The following is a 21,764-nucleotide window of genomic DNA, read 5'->3' on the forward strand; positions in this document are numbered from 1 at the left end:
GCACAATCCCCAGACACAGACGTTCGTGTCAAACCATTGGGATTTAGGACCGACATTGGGATCAGGAGGGGTTTGCTGCTTAAATGGCTCAATTGGGGGCAAATGAGTTCGACCCAGCAAAGACACTTAAACTGCTGTGGGGTCAGATGTATGACCACGTAACAGAAAGGGGAGCAAGAATAAGCCTCTTACTTCAAACCAAGACCTCTGATTGTGATTGTAGTGGCGCTATTTGCACAGATGTTATGAAATTAAAACATGACTGTGATTCTTGCAGCACCACGCTGGTTTACGAGAGTCACCAAATGGCTTTTAATAACAGGAGCGCGCCGGGTTACAATAAGAAGCGGCTTCAGTGCAGGCGCTGAATCTGATAGTCAGCGCACGTCTGGATCCCTGGTATGGGCTCAGGTTTATGGAGCTGGTGTCATCGTCGTGTCATACAGATGTGAGAATGGACCATGCTGTGGCTCCATCTGACAAGCGCCGGTAAGTAATTCCAAACAAGATGAGCATTGTGTCAGATCTCCAGTTTCACTTCCTGTTTTAGTTTAGCAGTTTCCGGTTTGTCACATCACTCTGCCTGCGCTAACTTTACTTCCGGTTCTTATTCACGCACCTGTACCCTATTCATCATCACTCCCCAGGACATTTAAGCACCACCTGTGACAGTTGTTATTCGCCAGATCGTTGATTCATTGTTCTCACGTTCCAGCATTTGTCTAGTTCAGCTTACCCTGTTATCGACCCTGTTACGTTTTTGACCATTGCTTCTCGTCTGATCCTGACCACTCTCGTAAGTCACTCTGTTACTGAACTCTGCTCGTTTCTGGACCTGTCTACGCCCGCCGATTATGTTCCTGTGATCTGAGCCCTTTCTGGTTTTGACTCCCGCCTGTCCTCGGACCCGATTTTGCCTAAGCCCTGTGGTGTTGCTACTCTGTGAATGACCTGGACCGTTTTGTGACTTGGATTCTGTCATTAAAAACTCTCTTAACTATATCCACTGTCTACCGAGTCATCGCTGTGCATGTGGGTCCGATCCTTGCCGAAATCTGACACATTGCCTCATAGTTCAACCCTCGTACAGCCAATCCACAAACTTTGTGCACATTGTGATCTGGCATTTTCTTGGATCGGGGTTATCGGCAGTAGGGGTGGACAAAATTTGGATCAGCAAATACCAGATGACTGACAAGCACTTTACTTTAGTGAATTATTAACTTTCCTTCCCCTGAATGAACATGTGCACACTCATTGTCTTTGATGCTTCTGACTTGAAACAAGGTAAGAGGCACATTTCCATTCAAATGTGATATGTAATGTTTTGAGGAACAGACTCCTGATGGTTCCATCCAGGACATTTTGTTGTTCCGCTTTTTCTTTGCTTCTATAATGCGGTGGTTCCACTCTGGTTTTTGATTGCATAAGGTACACTGGTGGACGGAAACCCAGCACATCCACACAGCAGGCTTTGAGGCTTACCAAAGTCATCGTAATCTATCATCTTTTGCTAACATGGCTCAAACCATCTCCACTATTTTTGTCGTATCAAATTACAGCTAAAATATCCAATGTAATCAGAAATGCAGAACGTTCTGAGTTCTTGTTTTAAGTTCGACTTCAAAACACAGCCTTGCTTATTGTTGTCTCCTTCCAAACCATTCCTGGTATTTCACTGACGGGCTCGGTCCGGGCTGAGCTGCTGGCCCAGTCCTTTCACGGCGGTTTTGCCGAGCTTTCAGACTTCTCGGTTTGGTTAAATATTTGCTTACACTTTTGTGACTCATTTCATCTCCAACCCCAGCACGAAACAACTGCCAGGATATGCTCTGATATATGCAGGTCATAATGGATATTATATAACATCTTATTTACACTGTGAGTTGGTTCCATGGGTTTGAGCATGACAGTGGTTGGAGCTCGCTTACCTCCGTCTTTGGAGCAGAGGTTGAGCAGGTTGTGGACAGTATCCATCATCTCCTGCTGTTGCCTCTGCAGAGCTGTGCTGTTCCCTGTGGCCTTGCTCAGCTGGGCTTCCAGATCCCTGATAACCCCACTCTGCTTCCCCACCAAGACCTGTAGGCTTCCCTTCTCCTGCTTCAGCGTCTCCAGCTCCTCGCGGTGGCGCATCTCCATCTCTAACATCTTTTGCTCTAAAAGGCTGAAGTAAAGAAAAATGCTCATGATCAGAGGCTTCATCTGACTAAAACTGAATTAAGTTACTTATTCTTATAATATTTCAGCTTTGTTCTGATTGAAGCTTCATTTGCTTCATAAATCTTCCCCACCAAGGGATATGAAAACACAAATATGTTTCCAAGAAACAGAAAAACAACCACTCATATCTCTAGGTTTGGTTACTTGTGTTCCGCACTTAATCATGCACCATGCAGACTCATCTGAAAACGCCCTTCCGTTATCAATATACAGTCTGAAAGGTGATGCACTGTAAGTCAAGGATTATGATGAAGGAAATATAAATGATATGTACAAATTGAAAAATTGCCATAAATGCTAGAGCTTAGGAAAATTGCCATCAGAAATCCGTCATTACTGTTCTCAACAGTCACCATCAACAGTCGGTGCTCTCAGATGCTGTGATTGCAAGTGATTACAAAGCGTCTCTATGGATACTTCAGTCCACAATGAGCAATGCAGACCAAACCCTAAACACTACATCATCCAGGACAATCCCACAGGACCAATCATTGTAAAGAATAAGATTTACAGACATGACACACATCCAAAAGCCTTGATTTTGCAACAAATGCAAAGTGGTCCAACGTGGACAGCAGAGCCTTCTGAATCTGAGATGCATTGACTGAACATCATAGAAATATGTTTGTTTGTACATGTGCAATTCTCTTTGGAAATGTACATAGTTTTTAATGAGCTGGTAGATTTACCAAAGGCTGGACAGGAGAGCAGAACCTTTGATTCTTCCTGCCTGTGTATATTATTTATTTCCAGTCTATGTAATGTATGCCCGGATGTGTAGCCAGCCTGTGTGCGATCTGTTTACCTGTTCTTATCATGGAGTTTGTTGATTTCATTGGTCTGGACCATTAACTCCTTCTCCAGCTTGTTAGTGGAAAGTGAATTTTCCAGGAGCTGGATCTCGAGCCTGGACGTCTGATTCAGAACCTGTAATGAAACAAAAAATGCACAGATATATATTTAATACACACAAATAGTAGATGATGTATGTGTCTCCGTGTACTGTGTTAGTGCAGAATGTGTATCATAAAACATGCAGGTTTGCCCCGAACCCTAAAACATCAGTTTGTGGAGGGAAAAACACTTGTGTGCACGATTGACGCACATAAACCATCTACTTTGTTTTGCTTGTGTTAAGTGTTTAGTCAGCACATGGTAATACTTAGGAGATAGTCATCTATGCTATAATTATCTTTTTTAAGTTTGCAAAATTTTAGTGCTTTAGCAAAAACCACGACTTCTAACTTCAGGAGTTTCCATCACCTCTCTAAAAATCCATATAAAGCCTAGAAGGAGCCGAGCCAAGTAACCAGCATTTACGTACATCACTATTGTGTTTGGCCAGGTCTCCGTGATGGTTGTTGGGGCAGCTGGATGTGGAACGGCTGGGTTAATGGGGCATAAGATTGATCCTCAGGGTAACAATAGGCTGCTTTGGTGTTCTGGCTTGTTTTGTTTGGGTCCTACCTGTGTTTCGACGTCAGTCAACTTGCGCGTTTGCTCAGCCGTTTGAGAAAGAAGGTTGGTGCCCATTTCCAACATGGCCGCCGTTTGGTTGTGGACGGCGCTCTGCTGCAGTTGAGCCATTTCCATCTTCACGCTCTCTCGAATGTAGTTTTCAATCTGCACCCAAAAAACATGACAGCTCTTTACGTTAGTGATCGATCACTGAATAGGTGGTAGTGATAAGAGGTTTGCTTGCTTATGGCTACAGGCAGACTTTAGTTTGAAAGCACAGTCATCCTAACTTGATCAGACTCAAAGCATCCCACTTGCTGGCTCACAAGCTGAACACACAGTGAGATGGTTCAGTAATTGGCCAGTGGGGAGATGCTCAAGCACTTGATCTTTAAACTTTTAAAAGCTTTGGCTCATCAGTGGGGTTGTAACATCAATTCTCACAACAGCCAAGATAAATGTGTTTTATACAGCTCAATATAAAGTGAGCTCTTCACACTGTGAGAAAATACATCGGCCAAAAGACCTAGCATTGCAGTAATAACACAGCAGTTACAGTAATATGAGTGTACCATGCAGTACAACATGTACATTATTAGTCATGAATACAGAGAACAAATACTGTGGATCTGTACTATATGATGAACCTTGAGAACCCTGGACAGCAGGCCAACTGTGTGAATAGGAGCAGAGGCAGAGAATTATTACTGTATGTCCTGTCCTGTCACACTGTAGCGTGGCTGTGATGCCAGGGATTTGTGTTTCTCTAGTGATGTCTGTACTGAACTATAGAGATTAACTATGAGTTGCAATCAAACCATCACTGATAACATAAATTCATCACATGGATTTTCAGAGGAAGCAGACAGTTACCCGACAGGTTGGCCAAGGCAAATTAACATTTCAAAGTAGTATCCTGTCCTGGAAACAACATCAAAGTCAAATGTAACATTTTTCAGGCCAGACTTCAGACACATCAGTTTTCTGTAACTGTGAACTACATAAAGCAGATATAAGTGTCACTTTCCACATAAGGTTTGATGTTCTGGCCCAAGGAATTGGAAAGAAAACAAGAAGTCTGGAATCGAAAAATGCTTATGTAGTAATGATGGATTACTTTTCCTGATAATGAACCATAGGATACTATATGACTGTGGCTGGAAATGGTTTAAGATTTATCATAAATATAAAATGGATGGCGTTTGGCGTTTTCACATCCTTTAGGCAGGTTTTCAAAACTGCTTTTTTCATTTCACTGACGACTCTGCACTGAGGTTTACTCGTCTGCTCCGATTAGCGCGTACATCGCCTGAGGACGGTGATAAGCAAGTCATCTTGACAGAAACGATATTACCATTGCACACAGCTGACGGAACTTTAAGCCCAGTTTGTCCAACAGGGAATGTAGCTGACTCATGTTGTTCTGGTGACAGTCATAAACAGAACGTTAGACAAGCCCGATCGTGTAAAAGCACCACACAGGAAGCTGTAAAAAAAGGGCTGTGTAGCATATTTAGACGGTTTCTAACCTCAGCTCCAGATAAATGCTGTGGTTTCCCACTCACTGGCTACAAACAGATATTTCATCAAGAAAAGCAAATGCTCATGTTACTTTACAAAAACTAAAATGCTAATTACTACAAGGTTGGGATTATGAGATTAATGTAGAAACCGCATCATAAGGGAGCAAAAGTGAAGCACATGATGTTCTACTGGCAGCAAGTGATTAGAATGACAGTAAAGCCATTTAGCAGTTCCCTCTGGTAAATCTTTCAACTGAGAAAGTCTTAGTTTACGTGACACTGGGACCAGTTAAATTCACTGCAATGAATTTACTTGTTTTTCTTTAACAGGGTTAAAAACCCAACCACAGAATTCCCAGTTAGGAACTGCCCTTCCTCCATTTGGGTGATTTATTAGAGACATTCCAGAAGGTGCAATAATGGTCAGTTCTGTTTTTAGAAACCACTAAATCGAGCATCAGGTTTAACAAAATTAGCGTTTAAGTTTTAAATGTGTAACTTTACTCCAAGGTATAAAGGTAGAAACATGGTGTTTTTGGCTCTGTGTGGCTTTTAATGAGCTGCCTGACTTTTTTTTCAAACTATAGAAATCCACCACCATTTTAACTGCATCCCTAGAATATCACAAGCACAGACTGGTCCGTTTAGACCATTTATGGAGGCGCAATTTAGCTGTAACTCCCTAAACAAGCAGCTTCTTTTTAGGACCTTAGTGACATCATTAGGCTTCAAGTATGTGAAGGAAAGTCAATTTTAAGAGCAAAGGGACAGGCCACCATAAAGAGGGACAGTCCATTAGAGAGAGGGTGTTTATGTTAGTGAATTAACCAGGATGTATGTACATGTTCCTAATGAGACAGAGTCACAGGCAAAAAGGCGCAAAATCCATCAACTGAAGGATTCTGTACATTATCACAATCGAGCAGCTAAATACGCATAAAAGCCAGAAGCAGGATAATCCCCCACCATGAAACTCCCTGCAATCATGGTTACAAATTAGTCCAAGCGTTTATTACTTTTCCGACATTTCCCATTTAGGGTACCTTCTATTCCCAGAGGGGCCCTGATCTTTTTCTAAACAGCAACAGTGAGAAACACTGTGAGAGCTAGAAAACAGCGAGTCTGGACGGTGTAAAGCACCACAAGGGCTTTGCTGCTAGTGCTTATCTCAGCCCGGTGTTACCAGGGTTGTCGGCTGTCTGGGATGCGTCCTTTGTGCTCAGGCCTGGATCCATTAAAGGACACTTTAAAAGAAGAAGAACGTGAGGGAACCCCAAATCAGCACCGTCTGGTTCTTAACAAGCTTCCTTCAGAGCAACTCCTCCGCCTTATTATCAGACACCAACAGTTGAAGGTCCATTTTTTATTTGACAGAGCATCTGAAGGTTTCAGTGGGATTGATTAGGCTACAGTATGTGGATGAGTGTTCGTTCTCCTGGTATCATCACTTGGTTGTTAATGTTTGGGCTACACATGGATGTAGAAAGGGTCCATCCCTACTCCTGCGTCATGCTACATGCTACATGCTAGCAGCCATGGCAATTGGACAACTGCAGCACGTGGTCAGATGCCATATTCCCGGCGCTCTAGATCAGGGGTGTGCGGTGAAGTGGGTGGTCGAGGCCCGGCCAGATCTCTGGTGTCCACTCCTGAGCCAGAAGACCGAATGCCGACAAACAAGCCGTTGCTGCAAGCACCAGCACTTCTAAAGCTCTCTTTTCCCTCTCTTCACATCATTCTTTCCTCTTTTTTCTGTCTAGATGATATGGCGTTCCTGTCAGCTGTGGTTCAGCTTTGCATTTCCATGGACACAATAAGACTTGTGTACACAACCTGAAAACAAACCAAGAGTCCTCCTTATAAATCGCAGTGTTTAGTTTGAGGTGCCCAAATTCGCTTGGCAGGGTGAAAGGCACACTATTATCCAACATTCAAAGGTTTCCTGTCACAACGGTTTGTCAACAGGGCAGAAAAGAAAAGAAAGTGAGAAGACTTGGCTAATGATGGCGTTTCTGAGACAGGGTGATTGTTTCTTTAGGAAAACGTATCTAAACTTCCAACCTGAGGGCAAACGCTTTGGCCAAATAGATTTTTGTCATACAGCATAAAGTACAGTGCACTGCATGGCCCCCATTAGTCTGCTGAGAATTCAAATAGAGTGACAGCAGCAAAATTAAATGACTAAGGCGTGTTGTAAAGGGCTAGTTTAATTCAAGCTGAAACAATAGAAAACCACAAAGGCCTGAATTCAAGAAAGTCTGAGGAAAATGTCATGAATGTCGTGTTAAATCATGTTCTGAAAACCAAACTGGCAGCAATATGACTCGAGCAGAGTCACATATTAGATTTTAACATTTGTGAGGTCCAATCCAAAACAATATAAACCATGATAAATGAAAAGAGACTGGATGCCACTGATTATAAATTCAATGGAAGACGAGAATATAAAAGACATTATGAATATTACACCATTATCACCAACATGCTTTTACTGTTATCATCACTTTTTCCATCTGACATCAGAATTGTGATCTATCTTCAGCTTTTTCTCACATTAACTCAAGTCCCATTGGCTTAAATCAAGACTTCTGACAATGTTATGTCTACGAGACAGACCCTTCATGACGAACTAGGAGTTCTAGTGCAAGATGGACTGGATAATGTCTGTAACATGAAAGATAAAAGCGATCCTGAAAATCAAACGGGGTAAATAAATCACAGCATCTTGACATTGGGTTAGAAAAAGCACAAACTTTCTCTCAACATCAGAAACAATGTGCAAAATGGTCACGTCCACTCCAAATGTTTTCTGCTGGTTTTTAGAAGTCGTTGAGTGGTGTGTATGACGACCTGTCTTTAATTAGCGCAATGCATTCATTCTGGAAATGGGTTTTAGAGTTTAGATTAGCTCTAGATTAGCACAGGATTCATCTTGTATCTGATAAAATTGTCTAGAGGAGAATAACACATGACAACCTCAAATAAATGTTATAAAACCAAAGTTATCTCTAAATAAAAAGTATTAAATGGATTCCAAATATAATTTATCTTTAACCACTTATTCATCTTAAAGAATGGAACAAAGCAAAAGAAAAGCTCATGTTTGTTACGTATCTGACTCATACCTCAAGAAAAGGGAACAACACAGTAACTATGGGAGGGAATCGTGTTTTCTATCCATGCTCAATCAAAACAAACAGGCTCAAGTAGAGCTTAAAGATGAATGTATATTTTCACAAATTCTTCTATTTCAATGTCATAATGGGACCAAAAATTACTTCAATTAATTATGCGTATCTGGCAGTATGGGAGAGGAAGTACTTGCCTTCAGCAAAGTCATGGGAATGCATAACTAAAACCAAACAACTGAAGGCAGACCCGACATGACAGTCGCTCCCTTAAGGACGCATCCAGGCAGGAATGTGCCCAGCGCTGGCTTTTTGTGCGTCGCTGCTACAGGCCATGCTAGTCTGCCCTGCTCCTGATGCACAGAGCCACCGACAAAAAGCCACCATCCCACAACGGGCATGTTTACATCAAACGCTTCAGACAACATTCCAGCGTGCCCTCGAAACAGCACAGCAGGGGATCCCTCCGCAAAAACACAAAGACATGCATTTCTGCAAACTGCAAAAAGTCCATGAAAAACAAAAAAAAACTAATAATAACTGGGTCCAATGTTACAGTTCCAGTGCCAACAACACTTTCTATGGAAGCAGATGTGTCCTCTAACAAAATGAACAGGCATCTAATGAAAGTTGTTTTTTGTGTTTATCTTTCTCCCTAACATCCCATTAAGTGAGGACTTAGTTTATAAACCACCCCTGCAGTCCTGCAGGATTACAATCTCTGCAGAACACGTCAGCCTTGGACTTGTTTTGTACTTTCTCCTTCTACGCATTTCTATCTTCATGCACTGCTGTAAGTTCTTCTTTGCCACAATCTCTGCTTTGCTTTTCACGGCAAACACAGACCGAGGCTACCACATTAGTGTTATTTATTATTCCTTTCAACCTCCCACTGCTGCCGCTATTAGTAGCCGCTAAGACGTAGCGCCTGTACGAGGCAATAAATACTACTGTTAAGGGAGTTTTCATTGTACAGTGTGTACACATACATGTCTGTTTCGGTGAAGTGATGCTGAATGATGCTCGCTAGAAACAAAAGCGAAGAGCAGGAGGACGAGGAGCAGTAGCCTAAATTATTACCTCCACATGAAGCTGCCTCTCTCTGACCTGCAGTTCAGCACGACGTTTGGAAAGCAGGAAAATATATGCGGCTGCTGATGATAAGACGCATCTCATCCGTTGCTCCTCTGTCCCACTGCCTTTCTGCAGCATTAGAAACATTTGCTGCCGAGTGACCTGCGGCCGATGATGGATGAAATTGCCGATAACGATCATGTTTCTCTGTCTATTTTTTTTCACTGCTGAGTCAGAAAAGCTGCAGGGTAAATCTATTAGGTGGGTCATTCATCTGAAATCAGTTAAAAGAAACTGGCCAATCTGATAAATCCATCTGTCAAACTGAATTTAATTTTGGATCATTTCAAATTATGATGATTAAACTTAAGGGACAGAAAGAGTCTCTACTCCCTAATGCACCCAGGTTTGTGTTTATCTTCACGTTTTCAGAATGAAGTGCACAAAATCTACCATAAACACAATCAAGAGAAACACAAGAACTGAGAATATCAAATGATAAAAACTGAAATAAACTGATTCCTTTGCTCAGACAAGAAAGTAAAACATCCCAGAACATTGCAGACGTAGAGTTATACAACATCAGCCACGCTCATGAGCAAAGATCAATATTCTGGTCCAATCTTTACAGAATAAACAGTCTCACTGTGTCATCCTGTAAACCTGTGTCCTTCAAGTTAAAGTTAAAATTTGAATTTTATTTTACTTTTAAGCCAATATGACATGGAAAAACTGCTGAGGCATGAAGTTGTTTTTTTTTATTTAGTCAGCAGTTAAATTAATAAAGTGTTTGGACGTGTGATGCATCATTGTCTGCACACGCACTGAGCTGTAGAGGATTACTTCACCTTCTCCATCTCAGGCCTGTTGCAGAGAAACGTCAAGGATTATTTGTAAATATTTGCTTTTGCTTGTAAACACTCATCTGTGCATTTGATCCATGGCTTATGCGAGAGTTGCCATTCTGTACAAAACGAATCAGATGTGTTAAGATATAAATATTACTGAGTCAAAAATGCGGAAGGAAAATACAGGATCCTCAGGCATTAAAGTGTGGAACTGAAGAAAATTGAACTTGAAGAAAAAAGGATAGAAATGTAACGTTAAGACGTTAATACTTAATGATGTGAATTACCATTATTTCCTATCGTCTGACTACTTGGGACTCGTTTTGAAACGGTGGAGGATCAGCATTGTAGGACAACCCATAACACCGTCCGGTGCCAGCTGCAGCCTTTGTATCGTGTAGAACAGGACGTGTCTGGCTTGAGTCCCAGTCAAGTCAAACACAGCCTGGACCACGTTAAAAGTGGGCTTTTGTTTGCAAAACATATATGCAGATTTGTGGGTGTTTTCGTCTGCATATGCGTCCATACGCAGGCTAAATGAGGTGTTGCGCCAATCAGCATTTAGGCAACAAAGCAAGACATAACACAATCAGGCAACCAAAGCAAACAGCAAACAGTCGCTCTGCAGAGATCCAGACTGTGTATGAAGTTTTAGGGAAAGGAAAAAGAACTCTCCTCGGCCACCGCAACAAAGCGCAGAAATAAACAGGTGAGGTATTCCTAGATGTCACATTGTGAGAACAAACAGCTTCTACTCCAGAACCACCAAACCCAAACAAAAACATTGTAGTCGACCATTTATCAGGCCCTCGCTGCACGGAGCGGACAGTCCATCTTTCCCCCGCTATCTGTCCTTATCTCCTTTATTTATTTTTCCCGTTCACTTGCTTCCTGCCATCTCTGATTCCACAGCCCGTTCCTCGCAGGTTCAAGCATCTGAATGTGATTCCCGTGTTTTTAATTTCTGAACTCATAGCAACGCTGGATCCACATGAAAACGCTCCAAAAAAGGTGAAACGTCTCCGTCCCCTAGAACCTCTGGAAGTCTCCCCCGTGTTGACAGACAAAGAGATCCACTCAGAGCTCAACATCTGTCAGGGAGTCGCTGTGGGGAGAGTCGGCCTCAGGAACAGCATGTGTGGGGGGGCCTCGGGAATTTTCCTCCCTACTTCACAGACGTTCCTAAATTAACTTTGGGATTAATAATTTTCATATAAAAGGGGATTCCTCAGAGAACTCAGAAGTGGAACACAGATTGAGACATAGCGGGAGCATTAAAAGCTGTTATCTGCCAGACCCAGTGTTATAAGGCATGATTTCTCAGGGTTTAGTTGCTCTTAGAGCAAAGCAGCTGAAAGAAAGTGAAAACTGTGCCCGACCTACGCTACGAACTGCAGGAGAATGTCTGTGTACAGCATCAATCAAGATCTGAAGGACAATAATAGATATGGGTGAGTGAAAAGACCATCTGCTCTGTTTATCAAGAGTCAACGAGCAACAAAATTACAGTACAACAGTGAGATGAGTCACTGGGCCAATGGAACACAGCCGTGATTTGCTGCAGGCTACTGACTGTGCACTCAGATCGGCCGTAATGTCTAATGTTTCGCTCTATCTCAGCTATGACGAGCACATATTTAGCTCGTAATCACTCAACCTCAGCGGTGGAGGCGATGCAGCCGTGAACTTTGTGCTTTTGGCAACTCTTCTAACCATAACTTACACACTCAGTACTAATGACTTCCACTTGGCTGCCCAAAATAATATTACTTATAGTAATTCTCCTGAAAAATGATTTTGCTCTTGTTTCAGGCACATTAAAAGAAAAATATTTAAACATCACAGCCAAATGAAATGTCTAAAGGTCATTGTCGACCAAAACGTCACACAGCAAATCTCACCGCATCACAAATGAACCAAAGCTGGAACAAAAGACGAGTTTGTGACAGCGCAGGTGAACAAGTGTCTCAAGCTTCACGCAGCAAAGTTATGACGCTAACAGCAGAAATCCAATGCAGTCGTAGCAAATAAGCGGAGCTTGTCATGAGTTGACATGAGGAACATTAGATCATTTCAGAAACACTGCAACGGTCAGTCGTTAAAAAACTGAAAATTTCAATTTTTTTCCAATTTCTATCTGACTCGTGTCTTGGCTTTTTTGCTAAGCTGTTTACTGTTCATCTGGGGATGCTGGGAAATGTTGTCCCTTAAAGCTGATAAAAATAAACATTGGCTAAACAACCCTCTTAACACACTAAGTAGTTTTCATGACATACTGTCACAAATATTTATGCATAATGTGCTTAAAACCTTGGATCATCGAGTGTATTATGATAACAGGATACTGCATTAAAACTAAAATACCCCAAAAGATTTTAACAGGTGAACGACATGGAGTTTGGTCGTTTCCCAGTGGAATAGAAAACGAAGGCAGTTTAAACAGATGACTTCCGTGTCTGAGCACCTACATTCATAATAACTCTGCAAGCAAATGAAGAAAAATCGGTGCCATTACTGGGGTGAATGCGCTCAGGGCTACGTGGAAACACAAACGCATCAGAGGAAACTCTCAATTTATCCCACGAACGCACCGGCGGGTGCCAAGCTACAAGCTAGCAAGAATGTTTTGGAAGGCGCCACCATAAATCCATGAAAGCGTTTAGCTAAATGTATAACCTTGTAATTAAAACACGATGAATCCCCTGTGAAGTGCACACTGGAGGGTTATTCACTACAATGAATGATACTTTATGACAGCAGTAATGGAAACGGGATGGATTGAAGACACTCAGTAAATTAGCATGAAATTCACTTCTTCACTCATTAACTGTGAACAGATGTAGGTGGAGGACACCTGTCCACCACAGGGATGTGACATAACTGCTAAATGCTCCTTTTGCTGACGATCAACTACTCGTAACACAAGTGCACAGGGATGTTTTTGTCCTGAAGCCTCTCTGAAGTGGCCTTTAGCTATTTTCCTGCTTTCCTTTTTACAAGTTTTGGGGTCAGGAGGGACGGACTTTTTTATTCCTCCGAGCATTTCCTGGTCTTTCTGCCTCATCCGATTGTTAGTTTTGGCCCAGATTTTTAGAGAAAATAAACTCTCCTGGAGGAAGTCACCCCTGAAGTAGGCATGCTGTGTGGCCCTCTGATAGCATTAAGTAGAGAAACATATTCACCCCTTCTTACATGAAGCCCCAGTATGGACGGCTGCCCACGCGTCGCCGTAAAGCGCTGTTCATCCAGGACAGTGTTGGTCGAGAGGCAGAATGATGGGAATTTCACGGGGACAAGCCAACACCAACACTTTCCCTCCCTCACTTTGCTCAACAGCTTAGTTCGGCGCAGGCGGTGCTTCTCAAGGCTTCTATAGTCTCCACCGAGAGCGACCATCTATTACCTCGATTCTCAGAGGCAGAAACTGGCTTTGACTCGCAGAATCTTTGGCTGTGCCAAATTCTCATTGTCCTTGAGAGAGTTTAAACGAACAAAGGCTTCTCTCAGAAGGTGCAGCGTGACGTGTGTTTCATCAGTGTTCGCTGAGTGCGACCTTTCCTTTATCGTCACAATCTGTCTTCTACTCGTGAGTTTGTTTCAAAACGCTGCGAGCGCTGTTTTTATGTATCACTTAAAAAGCTGTATTATGTAACTCACCATTGTTTTCTGCTTAGTTTATTAATGTAACTGTAGTAGCAATCACAGCCTTCGTCTCCTCTCCCATGATACACAACTTTTATTTAACTTGGTCATTTCTCCTATTGTCTTTGCTGCGATCAGAGCCCAGCAACTTCCCATCTTGGAGCAACAAACCGCCTTTGACTGCTCAGGAATGCTATCAGGTCCATTTACTCTACCCTGGTTGAGGAAGGAGCAGCAGCTGCTTGTTGCATCACTGTGTCCCCCTCCCACTGGACCCAGCAGCCCGGCTCTTTCATCAGTAGTTTGTGCCACGTCGGGGCAAACTTTGTCCTCGACGAGCGGTAGAAACTCCGACGTGATGAAGACAAATAGACTCACCGCGACACTCAATCTTCTGTCCATTGAGAAATGTTAACTGCATCCTGATGTCCAGTCTGAACCAGGCTGATTTACCACTGTCCACTATCAGATCCCCATTTGTATCGCCCCTTATGCTGATCAGTCTAGGTTTAACCTTTGTCCATCGGGGAAATGAAGCATAATCCTGCTCATTGCACACAGGTATAATTCATATTTCTAATTCGCTTTCCATGAATGTCTGTCCACCAGAAAAGACGCTGTGGTTGTGTAGTGGTGGCAGAGGGCTTTACAGGCTCCTGGTTTTACATCTGAACAGAAAGCTATTCTAGAAGCCTCATTAGTGGAGCCTTCAGTCAACCAACACTGTCACTGTGTTTTTATAGTATCACTTGTACTATCACAGACAGATGAGGTCCACTGAGCAAAGATAAAGGCTGTGTTATTTCACCCCTGGCCTTTCTTGACACATGGACCACTTTTGGGAGCCACCGAGAAACACACACACACACACACACACACACACACATGCACGCACGCATGCACGCACGCACGCACACACACACACACACACACACACACACACACACACAGGTTTTTAGAGAGTGTTAAAGAAAAAAAATATTTTAATAAAAAGGGTGATAATATAAATTTGGTGAATTACTTTTTCTTTTTTTTCTGGGGCAAAGTGAAAACAGACACACACTCACACTAGAAGGTGGATCACTTTTGGAAGAGAAAATGGATTTGTGGAGTGGAGTAAGGTTTAAGCTGTTTAATTGCCCCAGTTCCATCACATCCATTAGGTGCTCCAGTGTCTGTGTGCTTTTGCTTCTTGACAAAAACAAACCTTTAGCTTTACCCAGTTAATCGCAGGCCAGACCTGCTAATCCTATTTGAGAACCACAATATTGTGGAGCGCACGGCAGCGAGTGGAGTAAGTTGAGCAGAACTTGGAAGTTTGTTTGTTCGCTTCGTGAATTCATTTCAGGGAGACACAAGGTCCCAAAGCTTAGAAAAGCAGGGCGGCTGCCAAGTCAATGAGCGATGGCCGCCCCATTCACTACCAGTCATTACTGGGACCGCAGACCCATATTTGAACATGGTAAACATGAGAGGGCTCTACTGTACAAATACACTGTAATGATGTCATTAAAAAATATGTAAAATACAGTGCAAAGTGATGAATCAGTAGTTCCCACATTATGTTTAACAGGTTCTAGACAATTTTCTTTGATGTGAGTGCGTTTTAAAATGACTCTCACACGTACTTGAGTTGAATAAATAAAGGCAGCGTTCTCTTTTCCTGCCTTTTCCTCCTCTGAGCGTCTCTGGAGACTCTGTCTGACTTCCTGCCATTAAAGACACAGCCCGCTGGAGAACGGGGGGTGACTGACGTGCAGCTACTTCTGCTCCGTGACCAACTCGGCTCCGCGCAACTCGAACGGACATGTGTGGAATTTACTCCGGGTCCAGTTCGCTCTGGACAAGAGGTCTGTGAACGGGCCGAAGAGCAGCAGACACGGACATGACGGCAGCTGTGTGACAGCCACACATCATAAGAGAACAGAAGGTCCAGTTCAGCTAACGCTCACTGTTACATAACAACATACTGTAACGGGACAATGTCTGAGCTGCCACATTTATATGCATTCAATAAATGGGTTTAGAAAAGGTTTCATTCCGCTGTTGAGACGTCATCACATGTTTCCTCTGTGTCTGTGTCGTCTGGCATTTGATTGTGAAACTGGTGCTCCGGCACAGCACACACAGCTCAGTTCAGTGTGGGAGCGATCCAGCGGAGCCGGGACCACACACCCACGGAAACACTGACGTCTCAGCTGTGCAGCATGCCGTTACTACAGTACCTACGACACAACACAAGGATCTCACACTCAGCGCTCCTCGTTCCTTCTCACCTTCTGCAGCCACTGCGTGTAGTTCTCCATAATGTGCTCGAGCTGCTGGATCTTCTGGCTGGGGAAGTCTGGCCCCGGCGGCGGCGCGTCCCTCTGCAGGGAGTTGGTGCTGTGGTGAGGGCTGCCGGCTTTGGCGTCTCTGCAGGAGGCGCCTCCGGCTCCGTCTCCCTCGGGCAGGATGAAGGTGTAGGTGCACTGGCCGTGCTGGATCTTGTGCAGCCGCCTGTTGGCGCCGCCGCCGCCGCCACCTGCGCCGCTGTCCGCCCCCCGCCGTTGCTCCCCTCCTCCGCCTCCTCCGCCGCTCACGATCGCCAGGAGCGCCGCCAGCGAGAGCAGGTGGCTGCAGCACAGCATTGTGTCAGCCGGGGAGCAGGTTGCAGGTAGAGCCGCTTCTGGTCTGAGGTCCTCCTTTCGTTGGCTGGATGTTTCCTTCACAGATGCATCACGAAATGATGAAGAACCCCGATGAAGAAACATGTGTTATCCATTCCTACACTGGAGCGCTGAGAACTACTGCAGAGTCTGTCATGGACACTTACACATGCTGCGCGTCCACAGGTCCTTTAAGTTTGAGTCTTGGCAGCAGAAGTTGCACACATGTCTTGCAGTGTGACAGCCTGTCTATAGATCTCCAGGTTGTCCCCGTAAATCAAAGCCAGACATGAGAGCGTGCGCCTGAATGGAGCAGTCTGTGCATTTAAAATAGGTGCGCGTGAGCCGCAGCGGTGTCGTCAGACCTCCCCGGGTCCGTCTGCCGTCCCGTCCTCCTCCGCACTCTGACTCAACGCACTGGGGAGAGAGAGGAGCAGCTCCAGGCTTCCAGCACGCTGTGCGCCTGCCCCTTGCAGATGTGTGTGTGTGTGTGTGTGTGTGTGTGTGTGTGTCTGTGTGCGTGTGTGTGTGCGCGTGTGCGCGTGTGCGTGTGTGTGTGTGTGTGTGTGTGTGTGGGCTGAAATGGGACCCCAGCATAGAGGATGTGCTTTGACTACGAGGATCATTTTACAGACTCTCTGCTGGTTCATGTGACTGAACTCCTTCTAGATCACTTTGCTGGTTCACTCTTTCAATATTTGCTGACTATTTTGGCACGTGAGACCATGTTGAAATTAAAAATGGACTGAAAGGTTAAATTCTTTAGTAACATCATTATTATTTTTTATTAATTGTGAAATAGGCACTTTTACAGAAAATAAAATAAATATTGCATTATGCCATTATTAATGATGTATGCAGTCAGTTCAAGTTATGTAGTAATGACACCGTTAATTTACTGAACGCACACATACTGTAACTAAAGAAAAACATGGGGTGCCTTTGTTCATTATAATAAAACCCTTCATTCTGCTACAGCACATGTATTTTAGGGCTCACACCTTTTGTTTCTTTGACTAAACCTGGCACTTGAACCACTTTACCCACAATACTAGTAGTGATACAGTGGCTGCTATCGTTCTCATCAAAGTGTCAACACGCTTTCATGGGGAACAACAATAAAATGGCTCTTTAAGGAAGATAACGTGTATCGTATAACGTGTCAGTATAACACACTGTAATGATGATTTATTTCTCCTGCTGAGGCTTTTAACATTAGTTTAAACTGTAACACTGAACATTATAATCATTTTTCATCACTGTTGCCATGAAATTGCAAAACCTGTTTGATTTGGACATGAAATACAGCAAAGAGCTCAGCTCGAGCATTTCATCTTGGCCTCCTTTCATCCACCCAGCGGATGCCCATTACATGCGTTGTCTGTCTTCATTTATTTTATACACAACCTGTCTGCATCACACACGCCCTCCGCTATGTTTTCGAGGAAACAAAAGTGTAATCCAAGAATGAGCGGACGAAGAAGGAATGTCTCCTCACCGTGAGGCCGTAGAGAGAGTGAGGACGGACCTGCACAAAGGTCAAGTCTTTGTTATGGACGGGACATTACAAGACACAACTGAGCAGATCCTGGATGCACTACAGCATTCCTGCAACAAAACCCAGTGCAAATACATGTCTGTGTCTTTCTCTGTTGTTGGGTGTGAAATCCATAAAGTGTAGCTAGTTCTGTGTATGTCTACTAAATTTATTATGGTATGTTCATATACATCTACCAGCACATTCTGCGTGTTTCTATATGAGCCTTCGTGTGTGTGTGTGTGTGTGTGTGTGTGTGTGTGTGTGTGTGTGTGTGTGTGTGTGTGTGAGCTACAAAAAGATCTGGCCCTCCGGCTCCAAGATAACAAACCTCTTGAATAATCCAGACTGGCCACGACACAAAGCTTGTGCAAATATCTCTTACAGTGTTTGTCTTTGACACTAACTCACTTTACTGGTGTCCGAAAATCTGGGCGCCAGAGACCCGGTCCAAGGGAAACTGAGGGGGAGATAATCACCTTGGGGCAGCTCTGGGTGCACAAAATTAAGACTAGGGATCATGACTATGAATAGCTACGAATGAAAAGTGAGCAGACAACATGAGGGCAGATGTTGAACCATTCTGGGTGATATTTCAAACAGATTTCATTGATGTTTCTATCTTCACTAAACAGGGGAGGTGTGTGAGAAAATCAGCCTCCAACCCAGCTGCTACCTGCAAACACTTCATGGAGCCACTTTCATCTACTGCTGCTTGACCTTTTATTTAAAAGGCTTCATCAGTGCTTCAGGAGCACAAAGCACATCCAGTTGCCAGTAAACAGCAGCAGAGTGATAAGGTCATATTCATTACAATAAAGCATGTTAGTGTTGATGCTAAACAAACTTAAAGAAAGCCTTTACAGTGGAATATTCAGTCTCCAGCCGCCGTGTGAGGTCTAAACGCAGCTTTTACTGTATCAAAGTTTACTCCTTCGCTTTGTTTTCTTACGGAAGCAAAATACAGGCGCTTTGATACCAACATACTGTACAGCTATAAATCATGACAGCTGACCGCACTGTACTCAGCTAAAAATAACTCCAAAAACAAAGAGAAAACAGCTACAATACAAGTGAATGCTGAGAAATGTGAACGCTAGTGGATCTTTTTAAATGAAGCAGTCAAACAGGACGCTGGAGCTTCAACCTCTACAGCATCAGCCATTCAGACACGGTCTGACCCCAAAAGTCAGCGGTTGTAACTAGGGGTCGATTTTGGGTCAGCATTTCATGCGAAATGAACATCTTATAGTAAATAATCTACTTATGCTTTTCAATGGAATATGTGGAAAACCCCAGTTTGCAGCATCAAAATAAATGCTGGCTCAGCGTACTTGAAGTAGCACAAGCAGTCGATGGCGTATTTGTGTGGAACTGAGCGGCGTAATCTCAGATCTGATTTCTCCTGGAAACAGAAGGACGAGCGTTTTAGGAGTCATTTCTTTATTTCTCAGGGGCCCGTTCTGCGTACTGTCCATCCAGAGCCCGGCCGCTTTAACACAAACGCAGCAGTGTGGGTCATGTCGGTGGTAGCAGGCCTCGAGGCGCTGGGCTTCATGGGAATCTGGCTGATGACAAAAATGCAGCAGAATCATTAGCTGGAGCTTAATATAAAAGCATGGTTCAGTCAAAGTCAGGCACAAACTGCCCACAATGGAAAAGCTGATGACACGACAACACAGTTTCCTCTACAGTACTTACACCTACGGTCATCAGCTCCTGCTTCTTGCCCTGTGTACAGTATGTTCCATTGCTGTGGCCCCGAATGCAGACTTCACCAGCTGTGAAAGGTCCAGAAAACAAAGCACAGCAACGGATTCGGCCGTGCCTGAACGCCTGCGACGCGCTGCCGTTTGCCAGCGTCTTTCACCTGAGAAATTAGAACGTGATGGGCCGCGCGGCCGAGCCAAGGCGGCGGCGGCACCGCTTCTTTTGCCCCCGAGCGCCGCCGTTTGTCACGGTAACCGTGATTAAAGCGCGCTCACGCGTTGTCATGGCGATGCTGCAGCGCTGCCAGCGTCCTGCGCAGAGGCCGCGCCGGTGTGTGTGTTGTGTTTGTGTTTGTTCCGTAGTCTGATCTGCAGCCACTTTAAGGGGACTGAAGCTAATACACAATAGGCTCGCTGGCATTTTGACTTCACTCCTCTCACTCCGTGGTTCAAAGGTGAGCCGTATTATACGTCTGTATTTGCTCCGAGTGGACTTGGGTTCTGTGTGTGAGGGGATGTACTGGGGAGTTCTGCTGGTGGCGCGCTCTCTGGGGCCTGTGGAGTAATGAGCTCAGCTTTGTAAGTCTGCTTACAGAAATCCTTTTGGAAAATAATACTGCAGTCCTGACAAACAATAGGATTAAAGGTAGACACTCAGCATAATGTTAAACCCAGCTTCACCACTTAGGGTTTGTTCCCCCACAGCTCGTGATAAACATCAACTTGCCATTTACTTTGGCAACTACTCACATCAACTCACTGGAACTCACTTTGGACTGGAAGATCTGAGAGGTTCCAGTTCCAGTTGATAGAGGCCTATGTTAGCGGAGTCGTGGTTAGCGTGTTAGCCTCGTGAAGCACTGCCGTGTGATGCAGTCAGATCCTTGTCTCTGTGCCCCAAGCGTTTCTGATACAGACACAGATGCAGATATTCATCAGCTCGGGCTCCGACTATTTCTGCTGCGGCGGCAGATGATGACGTGACGGACGTCCCGCCGAAGCGGCCGCGACGCGCGTCGGCCCGGGGCCCAGATGTCATCGGGGTGAGACCGCTAACGCGAGGCGGCCGTCGTCCCTCGTTATCGCCTCCATCTCTTGTCAAAGCAGCCGGGCCGCACCTCAATTCCTCCCGTCCCCGAATCACGAAGCCGAGGGTTCAGCGCGAGGTGAGTGGAAAAGAAATGAGGTCTGCGTCTGTCAGCGTGACATTAAACCCCTGATTTCAGTCCTTCACTGACAGCATGTTTGTCCCTGATGCAGTTTGATTGTCAGCAGCAGGAGCCGAGCACCATGGGGGGCACGACGCTCGAGGTACTGTAAGCACTCCCCTGTTGGTCGGCAGCTGGGGGCGCGTTACGACACAGATGCCACCATTAGCGAACAATAGAAATATACAGAGAGAAAGAGACGGCCATTTGCATAAGCATATGTGGTTTTGACCCCATGCTTGTTTGGCCTCTGTGTTTCAGAGATGAATCACAGCAGCTGAGTTAACGTCAAGTGCAAGTTGATGTGTGTATTTCTTAAGACGTGTTGTGTATCATTACGTACTGTGTTACTCCATCGGACGTGCCCCTCAACAACTTCTTTTCCCAAGCACTTCACATAGAACCATGAACTCCCACATGTTTTTTTGTGTGTTGCGCAATAATTTGCCCAACAACAAGTCACTTAAACTGAATTACAAACAAATAAGTAAATCGCTTTTTGGACCATCAAAATGTGTTATTTCGTAAAGCATGAAGTGCTGAGCGTTTCTGGTCCAGTCACACAGTAAATAGGTGGTTGTGGTGAGTCCAGAGTCAGGCTGGGTTCAGGCTCCTTCGCCTCCTGCTCCGTCACACGGTGACGCTTAACGCTTCAGACGGCAGCAAAAGGACACGTGAAGCGACGGCGTCTCCAGTTACACAATCAGAAACGGGCCCGAGAGCCGAGCGCTGCGGTGCCAGCGTGGTCGTGTGCCACGGGCCCACGGCG

At 44.5% G+C, this 21,764-nt stretch overlaps 1 protein-coding gene across 4 annotated transcripts in view; it reads right to left on the reverse strand.

Annotated features, from left to right (window-relative positions):
• The window catches only part of angpt1 (angiopoietin 1), a 33,536-nt gene extending 16,565 nt beyond the window's left edge, over positions 1 to 16,971 (reverse strand). Inside the window, exons 1-5 of one of the 4 annotated variants that reach the window (XM_029166968.3) lie at positions 16,709 to 16,969; positions 16,170 to 16,598; positions 3,688 to 3,843; positions 3,026 to 3,147; positions 1,932 to 2,164 (exon numbers count right to left, since the gene is read on the reverse strand). In XM_029166968.3, coding sequence (XP_029022801.1) covers positions 1,932 to 2,164; positions 3,026 to 3,147; positions 3,688 to 3,843; positions 16,170 to 16,523 — 865 coding nt within the window. In that variant the 5' untranslated portion in view covers positions 16,524 to 16,598; positions 16,709 to 16,969. Of the gene's footprint in view, positions 1 to 1,931; positions 2,165 to 3,025; positions 3,148 to 3,687; positions 3,844 to 16,169 lie in introns of all 4 variants that reach the window. The other 3 variants (XM_029166967.3, XM_055512950.1, XM_055512951.1) reach the window with 3 other exon arrangements.
• Positions 16,972 to 21,764: the final 4,793 nt, after the last annotated feature.

The sequence above is a fragment of the Betta splendens genome, chromosome 11, assembly GCF_900634795.4.
Source record: "Betta splendens chromosome 11, fBetSpl5.4, whole genome shotgun sequence".
In the NCBI taxonomy this organism is placed as follows: domain Eukaryota; kingdom Metazoa; phylum Chordata; class Actinopteri; order Anabantiformes; family Osphronemidae; genus Betta; species Betta splendens.